The sequence below is a fragment of the Lytechinus variegatus genome, chromosome 1 (assembly GCF_018143015.1).
Source record: "Lytechinus variegatus isolate NC3 chromosome 1, Lvar_3.0, whole genome shotgun sequence".
Classification (NCBI taxonomy): Eukaryota; Metazoa; Echinodermata; class Echinoidea; order Temnopleuroida; family Toxopneustidae; genus Lytechinus; species Lytechinus variegatus.
Genome location: NC_054740.1, coordinates 25,410,527 through 25,438,250, shown reverse-complemented (window position 1 = coordinate 25,438,250; position 27,724 = coordinate 25,410,527). Strand labels below are relative to the sequence as shown.

At 36.1% G+C, this 27,724-nt stretch overlaps 1 protein-coding gene across 1 annotated transcript; it reads right to left on the bottom strand.

Annotated features, from left to right (window-relative positions):
• Positions 1 to 33: 33 nt before the first annotated feature.
• LOC121410086 (protein-glutamine gamma-glutamyltransferase K-like) lies at positions 34 to 27,160 on the bottom strand. The gene is made up of 16 exons (XM_041601954.1): positions 27,016 to 27,160; positions 16,362 to 16,550; positions 15,334 to 15,516; positions 14,453 to 14,704; positions 12,505 to 12,623; positions 11,246 to 11,353; positions 10,521 to 10,695; positions 10,166 to 10,304; positions 9,221 to 9,324; positions 7,982 to 8,118; positions 6,884 to 6,995; positions 4,446 to 4,591; positions 3,854 to 3,989; positions 2,929 to 3,089; positions 2,340 to 2,476; positions 34 to 1,788 (listed from the first exon to the last, which is right to left on the bottom strand). The coding sequence occupies exons 2-16, from the start codon at positions 16,522 to 16,524 to the stop codon at positions 1,647 to 1,649; spliced, it is 2,214 nt and encodes a 737-aa protein (XP_041457888.1). The 5' UTR covers positions 16,525 to 16,550; positions 27,016 to 27,160; the 3' UTR covers positions 34 to 1,646.
• Between the last annotated feature and the right edge of the window lie 564 nt (positions 27,161 to 27,724).

Sequence of the window (27,724 nt, the reverse complement as noted above, 5' to 3'; positions counted from 1 at the left end):
TATTCACTATCAAAAAGATAAAATTTTTTTTTAAAAACCTTAACAAAGTAGATGTTTATTTGGTTATAGTTAGCACACATAGTGCCTATCAATAAAGACACTATATTCTACAATTTAAAATACTGTTGTTGAACAACGTTTTTCAGAGAATGCTCGAGTGGACCAGCTGCAGTGTTGATATATGCATAGTTTTAAAAAGTAACCTAACAGCTGCTTCGAAAAGGAGTAATAAAAACAGGCTATACATTATAAAATCCCAGGCTTCATTCACTTTTTCAACAAGGTGACAATGGGGTAAATATAGTTAACACTATAACGCTCTCATATATTTTGGGTATTCAAATATTTTTCAATTCATAAAATTCTTTCACAGGAACAGATATGAATTTAATTTGCAACGGAATTGTGTTCCAATTGAATAGCTTTCATTCAAAGGACAGTTTATCATTTTAATCATTCGTTAAAAATATTGTATATAGATTATAAAGAGTGCACAGAAAGTAATGAAATTAGAAAAAAATCACATCTAGCAGAGAAAAACATGGTCATCACACAGATCTATTAAAACTACTAAACTTCAACATATTAAAATATAAGATTTACCAATAAAATCACTTGCATTAAAAACATAGAAACAGTACTTAAGAATACTTGCATGATCTAGCAGTAAAATGACACAATGAGAAATACAACCCTACACACGTCCACTAAACTTGATTGTTGCCAGCATACCAAAAATATCAGGTTCATATAAAAATTTGCCTGAATTTTCCTGAACTAGAATTTGCATATTCTATTGCTATATATTTTGCACTAATGCCTAATACCTGACACTACAAGAATTACACTTAATTTACACAAAAAACTGTGCATCACACTTTGTGCGAAATCTCATTGCCATTAAAAATACATCTAAATCACCAACACGCATTTCACAATATTGAGAAAATCAGAAATATTTCATATCTCAAAGCTTCCTACTTCTAACCCTGAATATAATATATATATTCAACACACTACAAGCAATTAGTTGACTGGATTGTATCATTGTAACATTTCTTTTGCATAATATTCTTCAAATCATACTTTGAATTCAGCTCTGTAAAATAGGAAAAGTGACATATATAAGATTGCAGCCTAAATATTCAAAAAGAACAGCAGTCGTTATCTATGTTATCAAAAGGATATATCGCTATTTTAGGTGAGTTTACAGACTATGAAAGTAACATTGAAATTTACTTGGCTAAGCAACAGATACAAATGAAAATGGGTATTATAGAGATTAGAAATAAATCATTACAAAATGGTTACCATTAAAAAACTTGGAATGTTTCAGAATTGTGATGATGAATATATCATACATGTACACCATACTTTGATTTGAATAGAATGCATAAAACATACAGAACTTATTTCAACAGACTATAATCAGGATTATGATTTTCATTTCAGCATAAAAATGCAATATATCACATCCATATTGTATTTCAGCTTTACTGAGGACCTATTACGCAACGAATAGTAATCAATCGAGTTCAATGTTGGATATTGTTCTCAATAGACAAGTATCAATGACATTCATTTTTGCAACTGTCACGTAACTTTTGTGGAACCAGGCCCTGTGTATGGAATGCATAACGTCTAGTCTAGGCAGAAATGTCAAGGGTAGTGTTTCCTTTGAGGCCGATCAAAACATCAGAGCTGAAATTGGTAAGGAACTTGCGTTTGCCTGCCCTCTTTGCAACAAGCTTCACTTTGTGTGTCACAGTCTCATGCGGCTTGATTGCTCTGTTAAGAGAAAGAGAAAAAGAATATGAAAGCAAATGAAAAGATCAATAATAATAATAATATACAGTTCTTGTATAGTGCATATCACATTATGAATAATGTCTCTATGTGCTTCCAAAGGACTTGGATATTTTTACCCCAGCTGTAGCTTGATGATGATGATGATGATGATGACGACGACGGTGAAGATGATGATGATGATAATCTGATTCTTATGAGCTTAAGACATCATTTGGATACAAGTCACCCAGAATCAAACAAGATTTATGACCAGCAGTTGTTACAAAATGCAGCTAGAAGTTGCCTTATGGTAAAGTCATTAGTTCTGACAGTTGCCCAAGGCTAAGCAGGGGTTGCTGAAGAATTTCTTGACAGAACACAGAGTTTGCTTCCCCAAAACATGTCTCCATTATAGGCATTTCAAATTCTTTTTGCAAAATCTGGAATCAGCAAAAAATTAGCCACTCCCTATAAAAGCAGATTCCCAGCTTACATTATAAAGACATTGTATCACTGTGGGTTAAAAACTCCATAATTTAATGGTTTCTTACCTGAATTTATCCACCTTGAATCCTTCTATTCCAGGTCCTTCAATGCGGAACTGACCATTAAGGACAGGCCTATCCAAGGGATTAGTGAATGTGATGGACAAACTCAATGGTTTGCCAACTTTCAAGACATCAGAGGTCTAGTAGAAGCAGGAAGAAAATCAAATAAATAATGAAATGTATTTCTAAAGCATTAAGGCATAGATAACATTAAGAGCATATAATTCTGAAAAGAAAAAAAAATCAACACAAAATATGCATATAGAAAAAATAACAATAATAATCATAATAATAAATAATAATAAGTAGAAGAAACATGGTTATATACATGTAAAACACTTTTGTAAAATCTATATCAAAATGATTTACAACATAGATGCAAAAGACATAGAAAGAACGAAAGTTAAATTGATGTAATATAACAAAAGTAAAGGATTAAAGTAACTGTAATTCATTCATTTCATATGTACGGTAGTTAAAAGACTGACAATATCAAACAATTAGAATGAAATGATTTATTTCAATTCTAAGTCCCATCTAACACATTACGCCCCCCCCCCCTCCCCGTCAGATTACATGAGTGAATGCTTACGGCAAGTTCCAAGGTAGGTTTGGTCAGCACAAAGTCCTTCTTAGAGCTGAAGACTTGTTGTGTCTGGGTCACACGTGCCATGGCGAAGAAAGTAAAGCCAGAGTACTCTGTCAACTCAGTCAGGTAATCACCAACATCTAAGGTGTATGTCTCAGTCTCGGCTGAAATTTAACAGATTATAAACAGATAGCTGCTTAGATGTTTCACTCTAAAATGTTTCACTTCCCCGGCAAAGAAAAAAATGTACCCTTTCGCACTGACATCTCTTCCATGGTGAAAGTCAAAGGGTGATTTGCTCGTACGGAAGTGAGTCCAAATGAAAGCACATGCTTTTTTTAATTTGAATTTTAATCGTACTCTTTCCTTATTAATTGCAGGTACCTAATTAACTTTATCAGTGAAGTTTTGGAGATAACGGCTGGTAAACAATTCTCAGCAGCTGCTGCTGATCAGCTCACTTGGCACGTCCATGCAGAATTAGAACAAATGAAAAAAAAATTGTAAACATTGCTTCTTACCGATTACAAAAAGGTGTAAAAAAAATGACAACATTCTAGAAATATTAGAATCAAAACGAAAAAAAAAAAAGAATCAAAGTATTTTGATATTTTAAGCACATTTTCAGCATGCAAAATAACACTTTTATAATAAATATCGTTCAGGGTATTTCGGGGAGGGAAAAAATGACCTCTGACGTCATTAAAGAGGAGAAGTTCTCCAGTTTGCTTTCATACCGGCTGTTTCACAGGCGAACTTCGCTGGGGAAACAGTTTCACCGGCGAAGTTCTATACCTCTAGAGGTGGAGAAGTTCGCCGGCGAAGTTCTCCTGTGTACCTTTCATACTGAACACTTTCCCCTCCGCTGGTGAACTTTGTCGGCGAAGATCACCGGCAAAAAGTGCAATATGGAAGGAGTATTACTTACTTTCTCCAGCTTTCATGCTGAATGACCTCCTGGAGGAATAGACCTTGGTCTTCCTGACCCCTGTGTAGTAGATAGTACTTCCTGTCAGGGTCACAGAACCGGATCGGGTTGTATTGCTCTTGTTGGTTGCAATCACCTGTGTTAATACAAAGTCAACAAATTACCTTTAAGTGAGCTCAAGTTATGCACATATTCAAGCAAAATTTATCAATTATTTTCAAAAAGTTGGGTGCGAAATAAGTCTATGAAGCAAAAGAAAATCAAAACAGTTATGTTGAGTAGTGATAGCATGGGGATAATTTGACAAAGAACGTGATTAAAAATGGTCTCATGTTGTCTAAATTGCATGAAAATTATCGTGTGAGACATCTTTAAATATTTCACTCAAAGTTTATTGTAACTTGATAGTCATTATTATCATAATGATCGCATATCAAACATTACTATGTGGAAGCAATGCTAAGGTCACTACTGCCTGCATGGAATGTGCCATAGATTATTTTGACTTATTAAAAGGTCGACTGATAATGGCAACATCATATACATAGCAAATGGGATGATTTCCATATAGCACAAAGGAACAACATTATACCTTGACTGAGAATTCGCTTCCAATCATGGTTTCATCCGGCATGACAATCTGGAACTCCACATCCTGCTTGATGTCTTTGCGGAAGTTCTTGTTCTTCTTGACGTAACGGCTCGCATTGAACACAGAGATCCTCTCCAAAGATGAACCTGCATTCATAATAATTACAATCTTAATAATAATAATATAGGTATATTTACCAAGGGAAGCCACTTCAGTTATGAAAACTGTTCTCCCAGCGGGCCCTGCTATTATTATCTTACATTATTACTAAGAATGTTCTATAATCTGACTGGTCTAATTGGATCATGTGACATCCAGAGATTCCACGGTGTTTCATAAAGATTTATGCATGATTTTAAGTCTTTCTTAAATTCCCAGTGGCATGTGACATATGATGCATTACCACATTGGTCAGATAAGGATAAGAGGATACATGGTGTATTAATCAATGACATTGGGTGTTTACATCACATGTATCTTTGTGATACACCCTAAGTGTAGTTTACCTTGACCTTGTTCAAGATCTGTAATAATAATAATAATAATAATAATAATAGCTGGATTTGTAAAGCACTTTTTGCCTGAGGATACAAAACGCTGCTATTATTACCACGGCTTTAGCTCGAGCTACCACCAGCGGCGCTCAGTGAATGCATGGAATTACTCCTGCCGGATACCAATTCACCTCACTCGGGTCGAGTGCAGCAAAGTGTGGATAAATTTCTTGCTGAAGGAAAACACGCCATGGCTAAGATTCAAACCCACGACCCTCTGTTTGAAAGGCGGGAGTCAGAACCACTAGACCACGACGCACCCACCTTTACACCATGTATCACCTTATATTAGGAATAAGGGAGGCAAGTGACTGGGCAGGTCAAAGTTTACAAATGTATATATGCCCACTGATGCTTGAACAGATCCATGACATTTGCTATGGCTCTGCTCTAAATTCCACACACCAATCAAATGTCCAACGTTTAACCTTGGTTACCCTACCCTATGGCTACCCAACTCTAACCATACATCTTAATGAAATTAAGCCCAGAGCAACTGTTGCAGGAGCAAATGTCAAGTCACTGCTCGAACAGCATCAAGATAGGATAAAACTCAGACATTAATTCAAAACTTGGTCAACTCTGTAAGATGGGAGGGTTCAGAAAACAAACATACATCTTAATGAAATTAAGCCCAGAGCAACTGTTGCAGGAGCAAATGTCAAGTCACTGCTCGAACAGCATCAAGATAGGATAAAACTCAGACATTAATTCAAAACTTATTCAACTCTGTAAGATGGGAGGGTTCAGAAAACAAACATACATCTTAATGAAATTAAGCCCAGAGCAACTGTTGCAGGAGCAAATGTCAAGTCACTGCTCGAACAGCATCAAGATAGGATAAAACTCAGACATTAATTCAAAACTTATTCAACTCTGTAAGATGGGAGGGTTCAGAAAACAAACATACATCTTAATGAAATTAAGCCCAGAGCAACTGTTGCAGGAGCAAATGTCAAGTCACTGCTCGAACAGCATCAAGATAGGATAAAACTCAGACATTAATTCAAAACTTATTCAACTCTGTAAGATGGGAGGGTTCAGATGTATGGTTAAAAGTCTCAAGGTATCATATCTACAGGACTATTTCAAAACTTTGGAGATGCAAACCAAAGTTGGTTGAGCGTTGGTTTCTATGACTAAGTGTATGAGTGAACCTGTACAACAACACATGAACTCTGGATGAACCGAGCATGACCTAAAAGCATGGTGTGTAAAATCTACCCTGGATGTACACTGCAGCTAATAATACTCTCTACATAGGAATTACAAAAAAAAACAGAAAGCAGTCAACACAGACAACTGACTTCTTGACTTTGAGAAAACTGGGCATAAGCTAAATGTGTCTCAGAGACAACTATCAAAATCAGGCTGATGAATCACTATTTGTGTGTAATTCATATATATTTTTATTGCATATGTGTTTCAAGTTTTTTAGGACATATACAAGCATTCATTCATGTTTTGTCTCAGTTTGAGAACATTTTACTTCAAGTGCTCACAAAGTAAAACAATCCCTTTAATCGTGCTAAGTAAGATAATTCTGTACTCTCAGGATACATGTTTCGTCTCAGTTTGAGAACATTTTACTTCAAGTGCTCACAAAGTAAAACAATCCCTTTAATCGTGCTAAGTAAGATAATTTCTGTACTCTCAGGATACAAGTGGGTGCTTCATAAAGCTGCAAAATTAAGAGTGACTTAAGGAATGACTGGTGAACCTTTCTTACACTCTAAATAATCACCAATGAACATTTAATGGTGAATATCATTTCATACCACAAGAAGGTTCACCACTTGTTCCTAAAGTCAATCTTACGAACAGCTTTATGAACTGCGCCCGGGTCTAGGGAATAACAAGCAACCTAAGAATTAATCTGTTTACCTTCCGGGTACTTGTACTCATCAGTGATGTCATGACGAAGATAACTGTTAACAGCCTTGGTACTGATATTCTTCCCAACTCCAGATGGATCTGTAGTAATTACTTGAGGAGGCTGTGAAAGACAGGTTTCATAAAGCAAAACATTAAAATAGGAACAAATTATCTTACTTTGCACGATTAAAGGGATTGTTTTGGTAAATCAAACAGTTTTAATTCATTTTCAACATTCAAATTCATTGTCGGTACCATGAACGAGTATATCATATAAAACACATGTTGTGTAAAAGACGTGATCTATGTTCCTATAATCATGAGCAAAATTAACAAACAAATTTCATAACAAAAATGTGAGGACCTCGCCAATCTTTATTTCTTAACTACTTTTCAAGGATGGAATGGACAGAAATGTCAGGAAATAATCTGTGCTGTTTGATAATCACCAACTTAATACATACTCTTTAAGTATTTGAAGGGCAAGAAGCACTATAACTTCACTGAGAAGTGGGTGCAAACAAATTAGATGAACAGCAAACTTCAAGTTTTCATCAAGAATTAAGTATTGTAACACTAAAAAAGGTCACTCCATTTTTCAGCATTTAGGGCAAAAGGAATCTTAAATGAAACAAAAATTCTTGAAAATTGTACTTTGTTTTAAAAGAAAATATTAAATGTAAATGAGAAACCAGATACATGTAGATATAAATTTTATCCAAAATCAGCACCAGGCACTAGAGATACTCTTAAATACCGCCTGATTTAAAAGAAATGAGTAAAGATAAATATTTTTTAAATAGATACAAACTGTTTTTTTTAATCAGAAAGGGAAGGGCGCTTGAGTTTGAGGTGGCTGGTAAGAGGGAAAGGGGATAACTGTAGACATGGAAAATGCATGCGTTGGAGGAGAGTAAGAAGATTGGGTGGAGGGAAGAGGATGCACTGAATAGAGTGAAGTGGATGATACTGGTCACCCATGTAGTCTGGCCCTAAACCAGATTTAAAACCTGGATGAATGACAGTAAGTAGGGCTTAGTCAGCCTGCACATACGGGATATTCTCTTATAAAGATGAAAGCTCTAGAGAAGAGTACTTAGTACATACCGAACGAGGATTATTGGGTACAGTCCAGTAGACCGTTTCAGCATTGACTTCGGCGAAAGCAAACTTGGTGTCATAATCCAAGTACACTGCACCCTGCTTGATAGCTTTCAATGAAGCAGGTCCCATTCGGAATGAACCTTAACACAAAGAAAGTTTTATACAAATGTCAAAATTATTTATCTTGCCATTGACTTTCAAATGCAAAAGTTTCCATGGCCCATCAATGCAAGTAGAAAACATTAACCCATTGATTACTACATTCCCTTGTTCCCATAGGCATATTACAGGGACCATCTGGTTTCAGAAGACAATGGAACATAAGTATGTCTGAAGGCATAATCTGTAACCTGAGGATGACTTTAAATGAACATAATGTAATGTTAAGCATATCTTTCACAACATCTTCTGTTACTCATCCCCAAACCTTGACAATTCTCTGACCTTCCATAATTTTGAACTGATGGGAAAGTATTTTAAGCTTTCCCAACTACCTGATAATGAATAGTAGTTTTGAGGTGGATGGACAGGTTGACACCTTTCTTGATCAGAAGAGACAGCTACTCTAATAGATCCAGGTTATTTGGACCCATCTCACAGCCAATGAGACCAGGCACGGTTCGCCCCCTTTAGAACATCAGTCCTGTTTGTTTCACAAGACCTTCATAGGTCTAAATCACTGAACTTTCATGATTGAATCAATTGCTAACAAAGGTATCTCACTGAGGGTTGAATGCTTACAAATGTTGAGAATTTTGGAGTCGCCAACTTCTCTGACGAATGTTGCTAACTCTTGCGAATTTTTGTTTGTAATATCAAAATCTATTTGCGAACTACTTCAAAACAGGAAAATATATATTCATAAAAGTTTGACAAAAAGTTTTTCATCAGTGGGTTGATTTTATACAGGAGCCATGTGGTGATTTGGTCATTTTAATTGGTGAATCAAAAAGAAAAAAAAAGAAATCGAATCATCTTACAACTGTTTGGAAAGGCTCATGACTAGTTTGGAAACGGTAGCTACTGTTGGCGGAAAAAATAGATTCGAAAAGAAATTATGAAGTAAACTTCTTTGCAACTAGAAAAACTGTTAAGGAACCTTCATGCAAACTTTTACCAACCTTTGGTAACGTTTACGAACCCCCACAAAATCTCAAATTTGCAATCTTTGCAAGCGTTTGCTGCTCAACGAGAGACCCCCTTTAAGCTATGTGTTGTAAGCCTCTGTAGTTTTTTTTTTACCATGGCTTGTTTCTTGAGGCGTAGCATCCAGTGCTTGCCATCCTCCATATCCATCAGGCAAATCAGGGCGAGCCATCCATACATCATTCCATACATGGAAGTTCCTAAATAAATACAAAATAAATCATTGTAAGATTAAGGACATGGTACACAAGATCAATGCTTAGCTTAAAATACAGGGCCCTGACATCACTCCTATATGCACACTTGGACCAAGATTAAAGAGAAATGCCAGTAGTTGTAGGAAACACTGATTTCATAAGAAAGTCTGTAAAACCAGGCTTAATTGTCAGAATATCGAGGATCTAGATCTGGTACAGTTACATAAACTGAACTTTGTGAAATCTTGAAATCTACGCTGAAAAACGTTCACACTGAAGATCCCCAACACAGATAGGCACACATGGGACAGTGTATTATTATTGCTGGAATAAAGACCCGACGGAAGTGACCGAATCCGCGCTTATTTGGCTTATTTCTCAGCAATTACACAATTTGTCGCAGAATCCTTTGGCACATATTTTTTATTCATACAAACAGACACTTGGGTGGTCATTATATTAGATTCTGTAAAAAGTCATTTTGAGATCGTTACCAAAACTGGAATTTATCTTCAAAGTTGATCCAGTTCTTAAGTCATCCTGATAACATAATGCCTCCAGCAACCATTCATAGTGGGCAGAGGAATACAAATGTTCAACTGATAGTTCAGACATCTATCATCAACAACAAAATAGAATATGGTCATCACCCCCAAAAAAATGGTTTTTAAAAGTCCTTAAAAAATGTTTTTTTTTAAGTCCTTTGAAAAATATATAAAAAAGTAAAAGAAAAAGTTAGCACTCTGAAAACTTAACATTCTCTTTTTTTATATAAATTTTCCTTGGAAGAGGACTTAACAAACATCTCCCCCCCCCTTCCAATTGTTACAAACTCTTTGCTCACCAGATGCTATCATCATCCATATCACTCTTGGAAAATCCTTCTTCATCAAAATGGTAATCTAGGGTGAGGTTAGCGTCGCTGTCATGGGCCGACTCAAAGTTTGTGATGGTTCGACAGGGGATGCCCAGGGTACGGCACACTGCACATGCAAAAAAATAATACATGGTATTTCATTATCAATGCCTCCAACATTGCTTTCGTTCAATGACGAAGGAGGAGGAGGAGGGAAAAAGAAGTTGAATATAAGCAAAAGAAAAAAAATAGAAAGGGAAGAAGAGAAAAATTACAAAAAAAAAATGAGAGAGGAGATGAGAATAGGAAGAGGGTGAGGAAAAAGTAAAAAATTAATACTAACGGGTCGTAAGAAGACTTCCAAAGACCCAGCATTGTCCATAACAGACAGGTGACCCAGTGGCCATATACTCTTCCAAGATACTAGTACTACTCTCCCACGCCGTAGGTGCTGTTCCTCCTTCATAATCACCACTCCAGTTACCAACCAGAATACCGTCATCATCCTGGCTATTGGTCTAATGTAAAAGAGAAATGGTGACACAAACAATTACAAAACTCATTTATCAAAAATAATATTAACAATTAAAATACTTATTACGTAATAAAATTTCAAAATTGACACAAACTAAGAGAATTTGCATTTGGTGTGAGGGGGTGGGGTTTGGATGAAATGAATTCACATGTGTCTGGCTGTAGCGTTTTACAGAATAAATCTTGCAATTTTACATGAAAATTATGTGTTTTATTGGGTTTTTTTTAAATATAAATCTTAATCCAAAGCACATGGGATAAAAAAATTCAAGACAAAATCTTCTTCTTTACCTATCTGACATCCAATCACCGCATTTGTAAGGTAAGTTCTTAGCGCGTTTCTACAGAAAAAAAGCATTGCCAAGAGAGGGCACTACAAGCAAATATCTAATAGTGGAACTTTTTAATTTCAATTCCCCCCCCCGCCGTTTATTAAGGGTTACGGAAGTTTCTCTGTGTGCGAGAGTGTTGATTTTTTTTCTATTCATAGTAAGCCCATTGGACATATTTAAGACCATTTCATTTCATACTCACCATAGCAGAAAGAACCCTACAGACTTCTATGGGACTAGAACGATGACGATAAGAGATACCAGACTTATGCAAAAGCTGTAGGGCACACTCCAGCGACACTGCTTCAAACTAAGAAAAGAATAATAAATCAATAAGCATAGAGCATCTCAATAAAACAGATTACGATGCTTTTTTTCATTTCCACATCAGAAATTGTCCAACATTAAAGCCTGTGTATAGCTTTGGTAAAGGGTCAATAATGTGATTGATAATCGAATATTATCTAATATGACAGTCTTACTGAAGCGTAGAGACCGTTAGATATTTTTCCAACTGCACTTCTCTGAGAAAATTTCAAATATTCAAATCTTGGATATATAGCGCCCTCTCTCGGCGATGCTTGTTTGAAATTAAAAAAATGGGCATTCAAGCACTTATCTTATAAATTTAGTGATTGGATATTCAAAAGTTACAGACAAAGAACATATCTTGAAAGTTTCAGCCCATTCCATGATTTGGAATAGGATTTAATTGAAAGACAAAAACACACAGATATTTTAATTTGATCGGGTGACCCGATCAAGTTAAATTTCCATTTAAAATCGCAAAATTTATCCTGTAAAACACATTTTCATTTCATATCCTCCATAACATAACTATTATAGGGCATATCCATTCATATTAGCTAGCAATGAATTGGAATAGTGAAAGGTGCATTTTGGTGGATTTACCAAAACTATACACAAGCTTTAATGTATAACCCTAAAATCCTTGATCATGAAATTAATTAATTACTTAAGTACTTTTGATATTCACTGCTTTAACCTAGTTAACTCACAGGTAGAATCACATAGTCATCCTAGACTCACCCTGGAGTCACCTAAGTGTCACCCTAGAGTAATTCAAGACCCATCCTATAATTACCCTAGACTCACCCTGGAGTAACCCTGGACTCACCTTAGAGTCACTAAAGTGCCATTCCAGAATCACCCTAGAGTCACCCAAAAAACACCCAAGAATCACCCTAGACTCATCCTAGAATCATCCTAGAATCACCCTAAAGTCATCTGGGTGTCTTTACCCACTGTGAAAGGGAAATCAAATTATCAGATTATCTGCTGGGACAATGGGAAGCACTTAATTCGAAGAATGTCATAGGTTTACATTTTTCCATAGAATCATTCTTGAGTTCCCCTAGCCCCATCCAGGTCACTTTCATCCATTGTAAAATATGATTTAGATCATTTAGTATTTTTTGCCATAGTAAAATGTTTCTTTACCTGCCCCTGGTACCAATCAGAAGATCCTTGCTTATCCTTAGTTCCATAGAAATATGCACCGTCTTCATTCATCACATATTCGTTACGCCAGTCATTTTTCTCCATGAACACATCGTCCGCTGTTTAGAAAATACAAAACAATTGTAAAAACAGCTGTCTGCAATATATATTTTCAGGTCTAGTTCTCCTACTTCTCTTTTAGTAATTACACTCCTTCATGATTTCTAATGTCATATATTGTTTTCAACTTACATGTTTATACTATACAATTCATATACAATTTTCTTGAGAGCAAATCAATATAATTGCATAACAGGAAAGTAAGAGACATAATATAGTTTCTAATGGGAGCTTCAATGATTGCATCCTCAAAATGTAAAAAAAAAATAATTTGTCCCGACTTTTTAATGTGGCTCAACAAAGTCTCATTCAATATCAGAATTATCCTTTGTTAAATGTGAATCCATCCTTGTTCATGGAATAATTTGTACGAATGACATTTTTTTTTTTCTACAATGGTGAAAATTTCATCCTAGATATAAGAAAGTTCCGGCTGTATGAAACATGCATTGGGTACATGTAAATCTCGCATTGGAAATTTGATGAGTATAATGTGACAAGCGGTATAAGGGACAACTCATCCATTATTCATGGACTAATTATCACATATTCGTGGGTTTTCTCCTCGGAGCCTTTTCCCCTCAAGACTGTATACATTCTACAGTATGTTGTTGCATATAGACCTATATGCATTAACATCAACATGCCGCCATCTTAAAGGCTGAAGCCATTGCCTTCTATAGGTTGGTAACCTGCAGCTGATGCAAATCTGGCAACTTTGTTTCTATGTAATCCTATATCCTCTGAGGACACTCTGAGATTATAATGTAATATGCATAAGGTCTATTGCCATAAATGAAATAACTTTTACATAAAAGTCTTTTTTGTAACCCCCCCCCTAAAAAAAAAATAATATAAAAAAATTGGTAATTTAAGTCACTTTATGTATTTGAGCATATGGAGGCATTATGCCAAGCCTAAAATGGTACCACTTGTAGCTAATCTGAAATCCTCAAAAAGTCTTACAATTTCTGTATGGTGGTGTGACCTTAATTCGCGCGTTACCTAATTTTGCGCACTGTCGAATATCTCTTTATCTAATTAATATCTTGAAAAAAATATCACAAACAGAAAAAGCAACCCGAAATTACTCAGAATGGTAATTTTCTTGGAGGTAAGGTCTCAAATTGTGAAAATATTGGCAAAACATCGGCGAATTTTGCTACCTTTTGCATGCGCTCCGAGAAAATCCTATCTTCTCGACAAGCATCAAGGAATCGCCAGTTTGCAAGCAGACGTCTCCAAATAAGTAAAATGTGATACCAACCGAATTTATAGCATTTTAACCTCCATCTTATAGAATTATCTTACTTTTGTCTGCTTTATTTCTTTGCTAAAGCTTTGCAAAACGATCATGTGCAAATTAAGGTCACACTTTTTAATGACACTTTTTCAGCCAAGCTCACACTAGTCGATCGCCATGGAATTCTGAGATTGCGATACGAGCGAAACCCTTGACCTATTTTTATAATTCTGTCAAGCTAATTTGACTTAGGATATTGCCTTCTGTCAGGTATTTATGATTTTGATAAATTTCGTGTGAACTGTGATAAATTTTTTTTATTGAAAATCAACTTCATGATAATTTTTAAAATGTGCACAAATTATGGTCACCCCATCATACATTATCTAAAATGCTTTGCCAAGGAGTAATGTTATTGTAGTGAAATATCAAAAAATATATGTGTTCCTTTTGTTTTTTGCATCATACTTCCGTTTGTCAGATGGCTAAAAAAAAACATAAGAGGATTGCTTTACAAAAATCACAAGTATAGCTGACAACCGTTATGTTAACAATATACAAGTTTTAGGTTATGATTTAACTAACCCTTGCACCATGGATTGAATATGATGATGATATCGTCGTCATTTTCATAGCGATATTCTTCCTCCTTTTCCGTCTGAGTGCAAACGACCACCTGGTATTCACCAATCAGAGCATCAGAGGCAAGGTAAACTTTCATGGTCACCGTGTTGCCGCTTGAACTGACGACCTGCAGGCCAAAGTCATCCGGGGGTGGAGCACGGGTCACCAAGCTGATCGGAACACGGCTACCATAAGACACACTAGGTCTATTACCTGATGAATATAATACATGAGATTGGTTATCATTAAACAGGGTGATTCAAGGAGTCATAAATGAATGTACATGTAGATGCGCACGTAACGTGTAATCTTGTTGATTAATACATTAATCCTTTTATATCCCACTCAAATGGGAATTTAAACGTGACTCTGAGTCAGACAAATATTTGTGAAGAACCCTAAAATATGGTCAAACAAAGCTTAACATTTTTTCTAGCTTTACTTGCATAATGACTGTGTAGTGCAAGAAAAAATCTTCTGTGAAATCTAACAAAATTTTCATATTTCATAATTTCCCAATTTACATCAAAATCTAATTTGATTTTCAGCAGAATGCTTGTTTGATTATTATCCTCTATTTATTCAAAATCAATTGGGGTGGAACTGGCCTTTCATACAGGAATTTACAGTAAGCATAGCCTGTCGGTCATTAGAACATTAGTCAATACAAATTGAAGAGGCTATAAAACCTGTGTAAATGAGAGTGAAATTGAGAAAAGAATGTTTAATATCATCACCATTATCCTTATCATTATCATTTGGTATCAAAGTCAAGCTTACATACACACATGCATCAAGTACAAGGTTTTTATGTTATAGTTATTAAACTGGAAGATCCTTACCCATCAGCAATTCAAGACTTAGAGTGTCCTTGGCGCTGTTGTATGCCCGGTCAAAGGTCACGCTCATGTTCATGACCTGACCCCTGCGGAGAACAAGTTCATCGACCTCATAAAGGTTGGTATGATGTGCCTTCTTGTTGGCATCAGCACAAAGGTCCACAGACTTAACTTTCAACTGCTTCACTATTGAGACAAAATAAAAAGAGGGTAAACTTTCAGATGCATTGAGTGTGTATCGTAACCAATTTCGTCTTCCCACAAGGCCGAGTGTTATATTTGTTAACATCAAAATCATAGTCTGCATACATGCAGCCTACTAATTTTATAAACCTTGTTTTCAGTTTCAAAACAAGTCCCGAAGGTGCATGGTTGACTTGTGGTTAAAATGACATACTGTGTTTTTTAGAGTGAGCAGGTACAACATATTTTCAGTTTGCATTGAAGATCTAGCTATTTATCAGAAAATGTTTTGAAAACAAATGTATCTACATGTACATGTATTGTTCCTCTATTGAATAATTCATTGTTACAATAATTACAAAGTTCATTATGTTGATTTTAATGCAGTACATGCCATACTGCTACTGGGAAATTTTAAACCTTATGTATCTAAAAAAAATAACAAAAATGTATGATTCAGTCATTGTTTTCAGACAATGAGTATCGCCACCATATCACAGTATTTCTAAAATGCAACTTTTTCTGATCTGCCTTATTTTTCTAACTTTGAGGTACAAGGTTTTGATAGCCCAGCAATAATAGACCCACCATACATGTATTACACAAATTTGCTTCAATAAAAAAGGAAATTCATGAGAGAACATGTATAATGGTTTCTAATTCACTTTGAATTTGTAAAGGTAAAGGAAGTGACAATTTTCATGCTTGTTTTTGAAATTCACAGAAAAAATACCATATACATGTAATTTTTCAACAAAATATGTAGCTTTAATATACAGTGCTATTTTCTGAACCTCACTTCTATTTTTTTTTGGAGGGGTGAGTTTAGAGTAGAATTTAATACCTACCTGTCTCTTTGGCCTTCTCAATAACAACTGGTTCCGTAGACACATTCCTTCTGCCTGGGGCTGGTACGAGTTTAGAAGCCTTTCTGGTGGTGTATGGCTCCCAACGAGAAGAGTAACCAAACCGGCGCGTGGTACGACGGGAGCGGCTGGAGCGACGGACCATGATGGATACAAGCTGTACTGTTTAATCTAGGGACAAGAGAGGGATAATTCAACAGATGTTAACAAGTCACTAAGGATGAAAGTTGATTTGTAGACAAAACCCACAGTAGCCCAGGCTTCATAGTCCTAATAACTTTATAATACTTGACATAATATTTCCTTTGGCAGCCTACAGGAATCTACACTCGCATTAATTAATGACATTCATGAATGCTGATTCCTCATTGAAAATATACAGGCAAAAAGCAAGTGAAAATGAACAAATAAATAAATAGAACAAATAATTTATTCACCTGCAATCTATTCATTACTACATAATTACATTTGATTTCATTGATTCTGCAACTTTTTTCATAGATAAATTAACAAAGAAAATACAATAAACAGAGTATGTATTTATTTAAACAGAATATTTGGCGAGCAAAGTGGTATTTTCTGATACTATTGATTAAGGTTACAGGGGTTGTCACTATAAAGCATTCATTTATTTATATGCATTTATTTCTTTCATATATTAAAAATAACATTTACAAAACATAATAGAATATACAAGAAATAGAAATAATTCATGAAACGAGGAGACAGCTTAGAAGGCAAAGAAGCCTTATTGTTGCTGCCAGCAAAAGAACAAAATACAAATTAATACAAAAAAAACTTACAATATACAACACATAAAAAACCCAAATACGTAACATAAAAAAGTAACGATAAAGCCTGTATGAATTAAGTAGTGTAATTGTCAATCAAATATGATTTTAGTCTCCTTTTGAAAACAGAAAGGGAAGGGCTATCTTTTATATAAAGGAAGGTTATTTCAAATGATTGGACCTTTGAAAAAATAGATTTTTTAGCAACATTAGTTCTTGTCAATGGTAAATAAAAATGAGAAGAACTGTGTGTATTATATGAATGGAAATCGTCATTAAAAGAAAATTTATCAGAAAGACTTGGTGGAACAATACATAGCTTGACTGCATGACAAACATGAAAATAAAACATGAAACACGGAAAACAATCTATTGAAAATATACACGTAGGCTAACTACAGTATAATATAAATAAAGGGAAAATTTACCAAAATTCAAAGTTGGAGTTAAAGAAAAAATCAGTCAGAGATATGAAAAAATAAACAAAATAAAACAAATCAATGAGAGATAGAGGAGAAGGTTAAATCCTGATGAGAGGTTTTAATAAAAGCAGAAAAACAAATAAAACATTTTGGTGAAAATTTGGCAAAAATTCCTTCAAAGATTCTTATAGTGACTATTAAGTCCTACATGACAAATGACAGAGCTCACTGGAATAGTCCTTGATTGTCAAAAATCAATAAACTACATATGAAATTTTACATAACAATATAATCTCGTGTTTTAAACTACCATAACTTGAAATCATATTATTGTCCGATTGTTTTTTTGTGTGTGGGTGTGTTTCAAACTTTCTGCTTTCTGTTTGTTTTTTTGTTGTCTCCTTCATACAATTCATTTTAAATACAGTACCATCATGGATTACATGAAGATGTGGTTCAAATTGTACCTGGGTTTCCCTGGTTATATGATGGTCAACAAAACACACACATGGACACAAACAGGAAATCATCCATTACAAAATTGAGGTGTATTACATACATGTAAATGATGTTTGAGTGTCCTTGGGGAAAAATTGGGGGAAAATACTACCGCATGAAAATGAACAAATTTAATCTTTTCTGCAAGATGAAATATTGCACATAACTACAGGGCTGCCGTGCATGTAGTCATAAATGTACCAGGAATAATTATACGGTGGACCCAAAACTGTTTATAGCTTATAGTATATAGGCTACATTGAAGGGTTTATCAAACATGAGAACAAATACATCATAGCAGATCAAAGAGCGCATGGCACCCCATAAAAGTTTTTATTGTCCGTATTCAGTTTGTTCACTCTAAGCACTGTTTGCTCTGTGTCTGTGAACCAAACAAACAACAAACAGTAACATTGACTCTGAGAAGCAGTTGCCTCCTCACAGCCAATTAAAAAATGCATTTTTTTTTAATATGAGCAGTTTTGTTCATTGCAATGAATCCCTAATAAAGGGATACTCCAGGCTGAAAGCTATTTATATCTTAATAGATAGAGTAAAATTCACAGAGCAAAATGCGGCAAATTTGATAAAAAATGGACACCAAATAATGAAGTTATTGAATTCTTAAGATTTGCATAATTTCGGTGAAACAGTTTGAGGCATGTCTTCATGAATATTTATTAGGTTGGCTGATGTCATATCCCCACTTGTTCTTTTGAATTTTATTTTATGAAATTAGGTTTATCCAATATTTTTTCTACCAAGAACTAAAACAATTGGATTGACAAGTTATTAGGTGCATTAATTATTTATTGCTGCAAATCATTTTGTAATATAATGGAGACATTGTATGAAAAAATGGACAGAAACAAAGATTTGGAGTAACATACATGTACTTGTAGATTTGGTGAATGATTGCAGAAGGGAAAAGAAAGAATGAAAAGAAGATTGTTGGTGACATTGATGAAAATGTTTTGTGAGTCAGAAAGGCTGTGTTTACATGAAGGCTAATCATTATCATTTCAATTCACAGGTGTCATTAGTCTAAGTTCAAAAGTATTTATAGAGTGTATTTCGCCCCTGGCTGGGATCAGGGCACGTTAGGATTAACATGTATGTCAATTCCTATTCCTGTTGATAAGGTAGAAGGCTGTTAACGGCCTAATAGCAAGCCGTGCAGGAATGTTTGAAAATTGCCTTGTGTACGTTACACATCCTACCGCCCAAGCTCCTGTCAGCCAGCTACAGTACTGTACAGGTCCCAATTTGAAGGATTTAAAGATTTTATCAAGCTCATATTGAAAGGGGGATAAAATAGGTGGTTTCAAACCGCCTCGATCACAAGAATCCCCGTTAAATTACGAGAACTTTTTAAGGCTAAAAAAATACCCGTTAATTATTCCTGCATTCACACCGCCCCGAAACACATCCTTCGGGATAAGTTCCCGAAGTTACGAGCATGCGCAGTGTGGTCTGATAAGCAGGCAAGGCGGGAGATTCAAAATCACTAGCCCAGCAGCCACCCACGCCGCCGCGCCCAACGACACGCTGGGATAAAAGTTCCCGTAATTTGCTTTCACATCGCCAAAATACCTGCGACCTTGGAAAAATCCCCACGAAAGTTCTCGTAATTTCGCCAAGTACCTACTTAGCGGGTATTTTCTTTCGGGGAAATTACGCGTAGTTTGCTTTCACATTACCAAAATACCTGGTATTTTCTGATCGGGGTAAATTTCCCGATCAGAGAATACCTGGAACTGGCGAACTTCGAGGCGGTCTGAAACCGCCTAATGTGATTTTTCTTTTTTACTTTTTTTTCATTTTTCACATTTCACAATGTTCACATCTCATTGTACATATAGTCGCACAAAGGCCTCAAAAACGTTTTTTTATGCTTGATTATTCACTATTTACAATTTAAGAAAAGGAATATTAAAATGACTGAATGAGATGATGGTGATAACAGGTATTGGACATGGATTTTTAATAGCACATTTATTAAGGATAAGAAGCACAGAATAGGCGGTGCAGCACCAGCCCAAGTTTGCTCAATCTCAAGATTTTAGCCCGATCAGCCCTCTTCGCGATTAATCTCAATATTCAAGAAACCCCATCTCCACCATCACAAGAACAGCGATTCCTGCTCAAGCGAGGCATTAATTCATTACAGTCTTACCCCATGAATAAATAATCCTGAGTGTGTCTGCACCTGCGAATAAGCGGGCTAATTCGTAAAATAGCGTGCTATTTTGCAAATAATCCCAAGCTGACTTGGGATTCCAATCTCGAGATTAATCCAGCCAACTAGCGCGATAATTGCGTCTCCATTACAAATAAACTCGAGATTGTTCAGATAGGAACAATTCGCCGGATCAGAAAGCGCGTTAATTTGGTGCAGACAGCCCTAATGACTAGGGTTTCACACGCTCTCATTGTGTGTCATCTGAATGCTGAATTGAAATGACTCTAGAATTATCTTCCGTTCACACGGCTGAGGGTTTATGTTTTGCAAGATAAGAGATGTGGCTTCTTTTGGGTTCTACTGCTACATCAATCACTTGTGCATGTAGCTTATTAAAGTTTGCCAACAGAGCAGAAAATGGCAATTTTTCTGCGGAAGTGGTTGAAAGTTCATCGTAAGCTCCGCCCCCAGAATTACATTTTGCAGGTCAAAGCGATCACACGGCTATTTTGCTCCACCATTCTCGGATATCGTCACTAGAAAACACCTTGATTCTGTCATTTGAATTACGCTATACATGCTGAAATTATGTCATTCAAATGACGCGAAATTCGAGTGTGTGAAACCCATTAAAGTCCAATGCGTACTCCACATCCCTAATTGAGAGGGAACAACCACATGTACACACTGATTGATGGTGTTTGCGAAGTGACATTGTACAATTGTGTTCATGAAGTAAAAACAGAAAATCCCAGCCAATAATCAGGACTGACTACATAACGAAAAAAATGTGCCTTGTCAGATCCTGACTGCATTTGTTTCACAAATTTGTTACATAATACCTAGCTGTTACATAACCTAGTCACAAGATGGTAGTGTATTACAGATGATGGCCCTAATTCATACTGGTATGTTTTAAACCACATGAGGTTAAATGTACTTTAAACCTCCTCAATGTTTCTTCTTCCCCTATTTTGTCATGTACTATCCGGGGGGGGGGGGGGGCACTTACATTGATGAGTGGATACCATGCACGACCAAAAAAAACATGTAAAAAGGATGTCTTTTTCAAGATATGGCATGTTACGTACATGTATGTAACGTGATAAGGGTGTCAAAAACACAAAAATAATGAAAAAAGGGTATCTATTTCGCTAGGAAAGTTACATGTTTAGGGTCAAATTTGCGGGGATGATAAAACAAAATTAAAATGTTTTATAAAGGATGTCTTTTTTGCCCCAGCACTACGTGTTTAGAGTTCAATTATCGCGAGGTGTGGAAGGTGGGGCCGTACTAAAACAAATGATGTGTACTAAAGGTAAAACCGACGACCGACGGACCCGTGGCATAACAATTAGATGTCGCTGTACTTGTGTAGGGGTTCATTTCACGGAATACTTACCAAGAGTATCATTTTGTTTTCCAATACTTGTTAAGGGTAGGGTTTCACATGCCAATATTTGTTAAGGGGTGCATTTTCAGAACATGGAAAATATGTGTTTAGGGTGCTCTTCGAGACCCCATGGTCGCGCATGGTATCCACTCGTGAATAGAAGTGCCCCCCGTGTATTATTCAATACAACATGGATGTACATTGTACACTACATGGAGTATAACACATTAATCACAATGGATTGTATCTAGAACATGGTTCGCTAAAGATATTTACAGAACATACACTGAATTGCAGCTTACAGTAAACAGCTTACAGAACCCAATCCTTGTGTTAATCAAATTCTGCAGTGACAAATCATCGTGCACAAAGAAATGAACAGTTGGCATCCTAAGATGCAGTAGCATACATGGTCTGATAATCCCTGTGATTAAAGGTGGGAAACCAAACCTATCATGTGCTAAATGCCCTCATTAACATTAATCCCCATTTAAAGCTTCTGCAAGTTGTTGGTTACTAACCACTTAAGCGATGAAAGCAATACCTTCCTTCATGAAGTGCACTAGGCAGTTTGGGTAATGATAGTCTTGAAGTTCAATTCAGTTGAATCAAGAAGTTACCAGCTTGGTTGAATGTGGGGGGGGGGGGGCAGTCAAATTTATACAACTCCCCAAAAAGTTTTCTGATTGGTCCAAATCAGATCATGTGATATTCAACAAATAATACTATTGCAACCGAAATGCACTATCCTGCACTCTGACATCAGAGTGCAGGATATTATCTAGAACGATTATCTAGAATTATCTAAAATTTAGATAAAACATAGCATTTGGGGCAACTCAGTACAACATGGGGGGTTGTATAAAACAAACAATCCACGCATTCTTGTGCATAGAGGACCTAAATAATGAACTCTGTGCTCGAATCGCCAAATGGATATACCGCACACGGTCCTGCGGACCTCGGTGCGGTATATCCATTGGCTCTTCTCGCACATCATTCATTATTTTGCCCTGCATGCACACATGTTTTTTCTCCCAAACCTTTTTTCAAGACTTTTACCAAACGTGTTTAGGGTATGTTTTTTCCCCCAAGTCATATTTTGGAGACAACTTGTTAAGGGGCCAAAGTGTGTAAATAAAGCCCGCAAAAAAACTTGTCTAGGGGGTTGAGGGGTTATTTTGCACACACAGAAAAACTTGTTTTTAGGGGGTGTTTGGAAATTCCTTGGTCACGTGTATGTACATGTACAGTTATATTTGACTGCCCAAGAAAGGATGCTAGATGAAGAATTTGAATTGAAAAGGCTGAAAAAAAGTCAAATAACCAGTACAGCGAGTACACATTTGTAATATTGAAAAGTGTTTGATACTCAGGTAAATATAAAACACAATGGCCCATATTCTGAAGTCAGGTTTAACTTAGACCATGGTCTAACTCTGTGCTAAAATTATGGGAAGCCAAAAGAGTCAAAGAGCTATGTTTCATATGTTTACTGTGCTCTTTTCTGATTCATCCACGGTGAAGACTATCATCTATTCATACATGTACTTCCTAGACAATTATGAAAGATTTGAAAGCCAAATGAGCTGAAATATGATATCTCACTGTTAGTGATTTATGTAACAATTGGCTATCCATACTTAAACCACAACTTTAAACCTGAGTTTTTCGACTTCTGAATACGGGTCTATAATAACAAAGCTTTTATTAGAGGGGTAGGTAGGTACATGTAGGTAGGTAGGTAGACAGACAGATTAGATAGATAGATAGATAGATGTATTTTGTAAGTATATACATAGTCAGACTTAACAATATATGAACAATTTAATCAGTTTACCCATGTTCCAGAGGGAGCACTGGACCTTACCCTTTAATAATGGTCATCAGAGTCGGACTGTACGCATCAGTGACTCCAGGGTTATTTCCCCCTGGGCAATTTAATTGAGACACCTCTGAAATCGATGCAGAGGAAGGATAAGCCAAATCTTCCATGAAATATTGACTGGATTCTATTGATCCAGGAACAAGTCTACAGAAAGCAGATTAGTCAAGACTTACAGTGAAAGTCTTAAATCCAAAGAGTGAGTGGGAGTCTATTGTTCAAGAAGGGGTACTCAGCCACATTGACAATATCCATATGACTTCCAAGATCTGTTTTGTATTTTTTAATACCTACATTGACATTTTAAAAACACTGGTGGTAAAACCAATTCAAAGGTACAATGGTGTACATGTACAACACGCTAAGGATTATATGTTTTATTGTTTATTTGCAAGCAACCATCCAATGCACTTGAACCACGAAATGAAATAAAACTTCCTTTACATGTATGCCAAGTTATACAAATTTATGGAAGTGCATTGGATTGGATGCAGGCCAATATACAGTAGACTGAAAAGGTGACCGACAAAAAAAATATTAATTGAATGAGTGATGAGTTGATAAGATTTTTTTTACTTGTTACCAATTATTTAAACTAAGTTTAATAGCAATAACTACCTGCAAGCATTTGCAAATACTGTACATGTTACAAATAAATAATCCATAATGCACTTGACTTCTTCATCCCACAATGCAATGCAAGTAATAATATGTACATCAGGGACTCAGTTTCAACAGGAGTGAGAGTGATCACTCGCTTCTGCTCTCCTTAATCCATTTTTGGTAGAGCAGTTTATCACTTGCCTCGGGCAATGATCAAACTGTTAGAGTCAACCTTGAAAACCTCACCCTCTGTCAATGTTTTGTAAATAACACACAATTATATTGTAAGCAAAAACACACTTGCAAGAATATCAGAGAGTTCAATGAGATAAATATTGCATAGATCTGTATCTGATTGTCTGTCTCCTTTGGTTGTGGGTTGTAACTTAGTGTGTGTTCCTCCATCCATTTTGAAAGAGAGCTCCCCTGTATGTCAAAGAAAAGCTTTTTGTATGTACATGTATGTAGTGCTCCCCTAATGCTCCCCTTCCATATTTGAGGAGAGCTTTTTAATGCTCCCCTCGTAATTATAAAATTGAGTCCCTGGTACATGTACCCAGTCAAACAAAAGCTTTATTGAATAAAATCCTCCCTATTGTGACTGGACCTTTAAAAAAATCTTACACAATAGAATCCCAGGAAATTCCACTAAAAATCAATAGTGCATAGACCTTTCATATTCTTAGAGACAAATCCCTGGTATTAATCCTGTAGATGGACCCTGTTTGAAGGCTACAGTCTTTCAATGAAGAAAATTCAAAAGGATCCAAATTAGATAAGGATAATGCTACATGGAATTGAACATTTTCGGTCATATAACATTTTTATAAATACTTACAAAGAGGTTTAATGACTTTTCTTTTAAGAGAAATTCCAGTAGTTGCAGTAAACACTGATTTCATGAGAAAGTCTATAAAACAAGGCTCAATTGTCAGTATATCAATGAGGATCTAGATCTGGTACAGTTACATAAACTGAACTTTGTGAAATCTTGAAATCTACGCTGAAAAATGTTCAGACTGAAGATCCCAAACACAGATAAGCGCACATTGGACAGTGTATAATCATTGCTTTGAATGTCGGGACCGACGCTCTATCCGAATCCTGTGCTTATTTGCTGATTTCTCAGCAATTACACAATTTCTTCCAGAATCCTTTGGCACATACATTTTATTCATACAAACAGACACTTTGGTGGTCATTTTATTGGATTCTGTACGAACTCATTTTGATATCATTACCAAAACTAGCATTTACCTTTTAATAGAACTTCTAGTATGGAAAACTACATGTAGTTTAAAATGTTCATGTTGTCATCACAAACCAGCTTTTTTTTTTAAATATCCTCAAAACTTTAATTAATGTTACAATCAAAGAACCGCCAACTCAAATGTACATAGAATAAATTTTTTCATAATAATTTCAAAATAATTTCAATAATTTTCATAATTTCTTATCTTGTCTTAAATGTGTAACACCAGTGGCATCACCAATTCAATATTCATTGTGTTTTCACTGTTTTGGATTTTGGTAGGCGATCGCCACGACATGTAGGCTGTAAACAAAGAGCTACAACAAATAATTGTGGGAGTTTCATAATAAAACTTATTATTTCTGAATTCTCAAATTGATTATGCTTGTAACATAATAAAAACCTTACAATACTAAGGTTTAGAAAACAAAATCTTTGCTGAAAATACTATCGGAATTAAACAAGAACAAAGATCTAACTAAGATCTACATGTACTTCAACTTTTAGGTCTAATCCTCAGACATGCCATTGCTAACTCTAATCCTCTCTTTTTCTCATGCATGTTCATAAATCACATTCGCAGGAATCACAGCCAATCCCCATACACAATCGTATAGTACATCCAGTCACAAAAAAAATCTCACACATGGACTCTAGTTGGGTCTTTGAACTTGGAATCTCTGAATACTTTTGAAGTTTTGGACTTCGTTTGAGTTTTGACAAATGACAGATTGGATTGTCATGATGATAGTAAAAAGCAATTCAATAGCAATATTATAGAACTACCTGTATAGCCATAGGCATACATGATTAATTTACATTACATTTTGAGAACAAATCCCAATTCTCGTCAGCATATACCATTACCGATTTACCGGTACATGTAATGACAAACACCCAACTCTACGGCAAATAAATTACGGTATGGGGCTTCAAAAAAAATCAAATCAATCTTGTTTTAGACGTTGCTGATGTTAAATTGTAGTAAATGTTAGCTCTAGTCTAAATCCGCCGTTGCACATGCTTGGCTAGACCAAAAGCTTCGGTCTCTGTTATGTTGGTTGTTTCGCTGAACTCTCTGTTGGTTCTAGACTTGCATTGCAAGTCCCCTGATGGTGGCTGCACGATAGCGAGCCGTCTGTGTACGAGGAGAAATTTTAAAAAAAATGTTAAAAAACTCCTCGTAACAGACGGCTGCCAGCTGTCTATGTTGGTTCCACTCACCAAATACAGACCGAGAAATAAAAATGTTTAAAAAAGTAAAAACTCCTCGAAACAGACGGCTGCCAGCTGTCTAATGCTTGGCACATTCTAGGCAATTACAGAGGAGCATTTTGATAACTAAACTTAACATTTTGACGTCGTGCTCAACGTTAGTTTTTTTCCTGATCTCGGGTGGCCGATCAAATTATGATATTTGGTCACGTCAGTCGCGGCCCCGACGCTGGACAGCGAATGGACAGAAAGCTCGAGAGACAGCCCAGCCGGAACCCACCGAGAACCCGATCCAAGAAAACAAGTTCCCACAGGGCATGGCCACATCAATCATACCGGTACCCATAATTTTTTAAACACTCAAAGATCTTAATGAGAACCTGTATCATGCTTACCTACGAAATAACAATCTACAAAATGTTTTCCTGTCCTGGATAGGTTTTTCGATTTCAGTCACAGAAACAGAGACCACCAGTCGAGCGTCGAAACTTCCGCGATCGCGACGAAATAGACGCGACGCGAGGTGAAATAAAGCCCGTATACCCAATTAACTAGCGCGGGCCTTTGTTTTCCGCTGCATGCCCGAGCGAACCCGGGCCCTGGGAAGGAGCTGAATTGATTGGTAGGAGAAGAGGGGCGTGGCTGGGGCGTGTATACGCCGTGTGTTAAGGCCCTAAACCGCAAATTGCACCTAAACCGCAAATCGCCGCCTAAGCTTGTAGAAAAAAAGTTTAGTCTTGTTTACTCAATAGCAATGCACTCTGTCTGGGTGTGTACCTGTTTGTGTGTTTGTGTTTATGTATGTGTGATTGAATGTATGTGTTATAGGATGAGAATAGAGAGAAAGGGGTGGACAGGGAAATTGATATAAAAGAACAAGAACGCATCAATACCTATTCTTTTGCTACTTGCTTTTATTTCTCTGAACTTGAATACCATCAGCAAACTGTTCACATAAACGTAATTATAATGACAATATCACCACATAATTTTTTTTCCTTTTTTGGTATTCTCCCGCTAAAAAGAAGTGAAAAATGACAACTGGGACTATAGTCGTGACTTTCATCATGGAATATAGCTTTGAAGCACGAATCACTTATACAG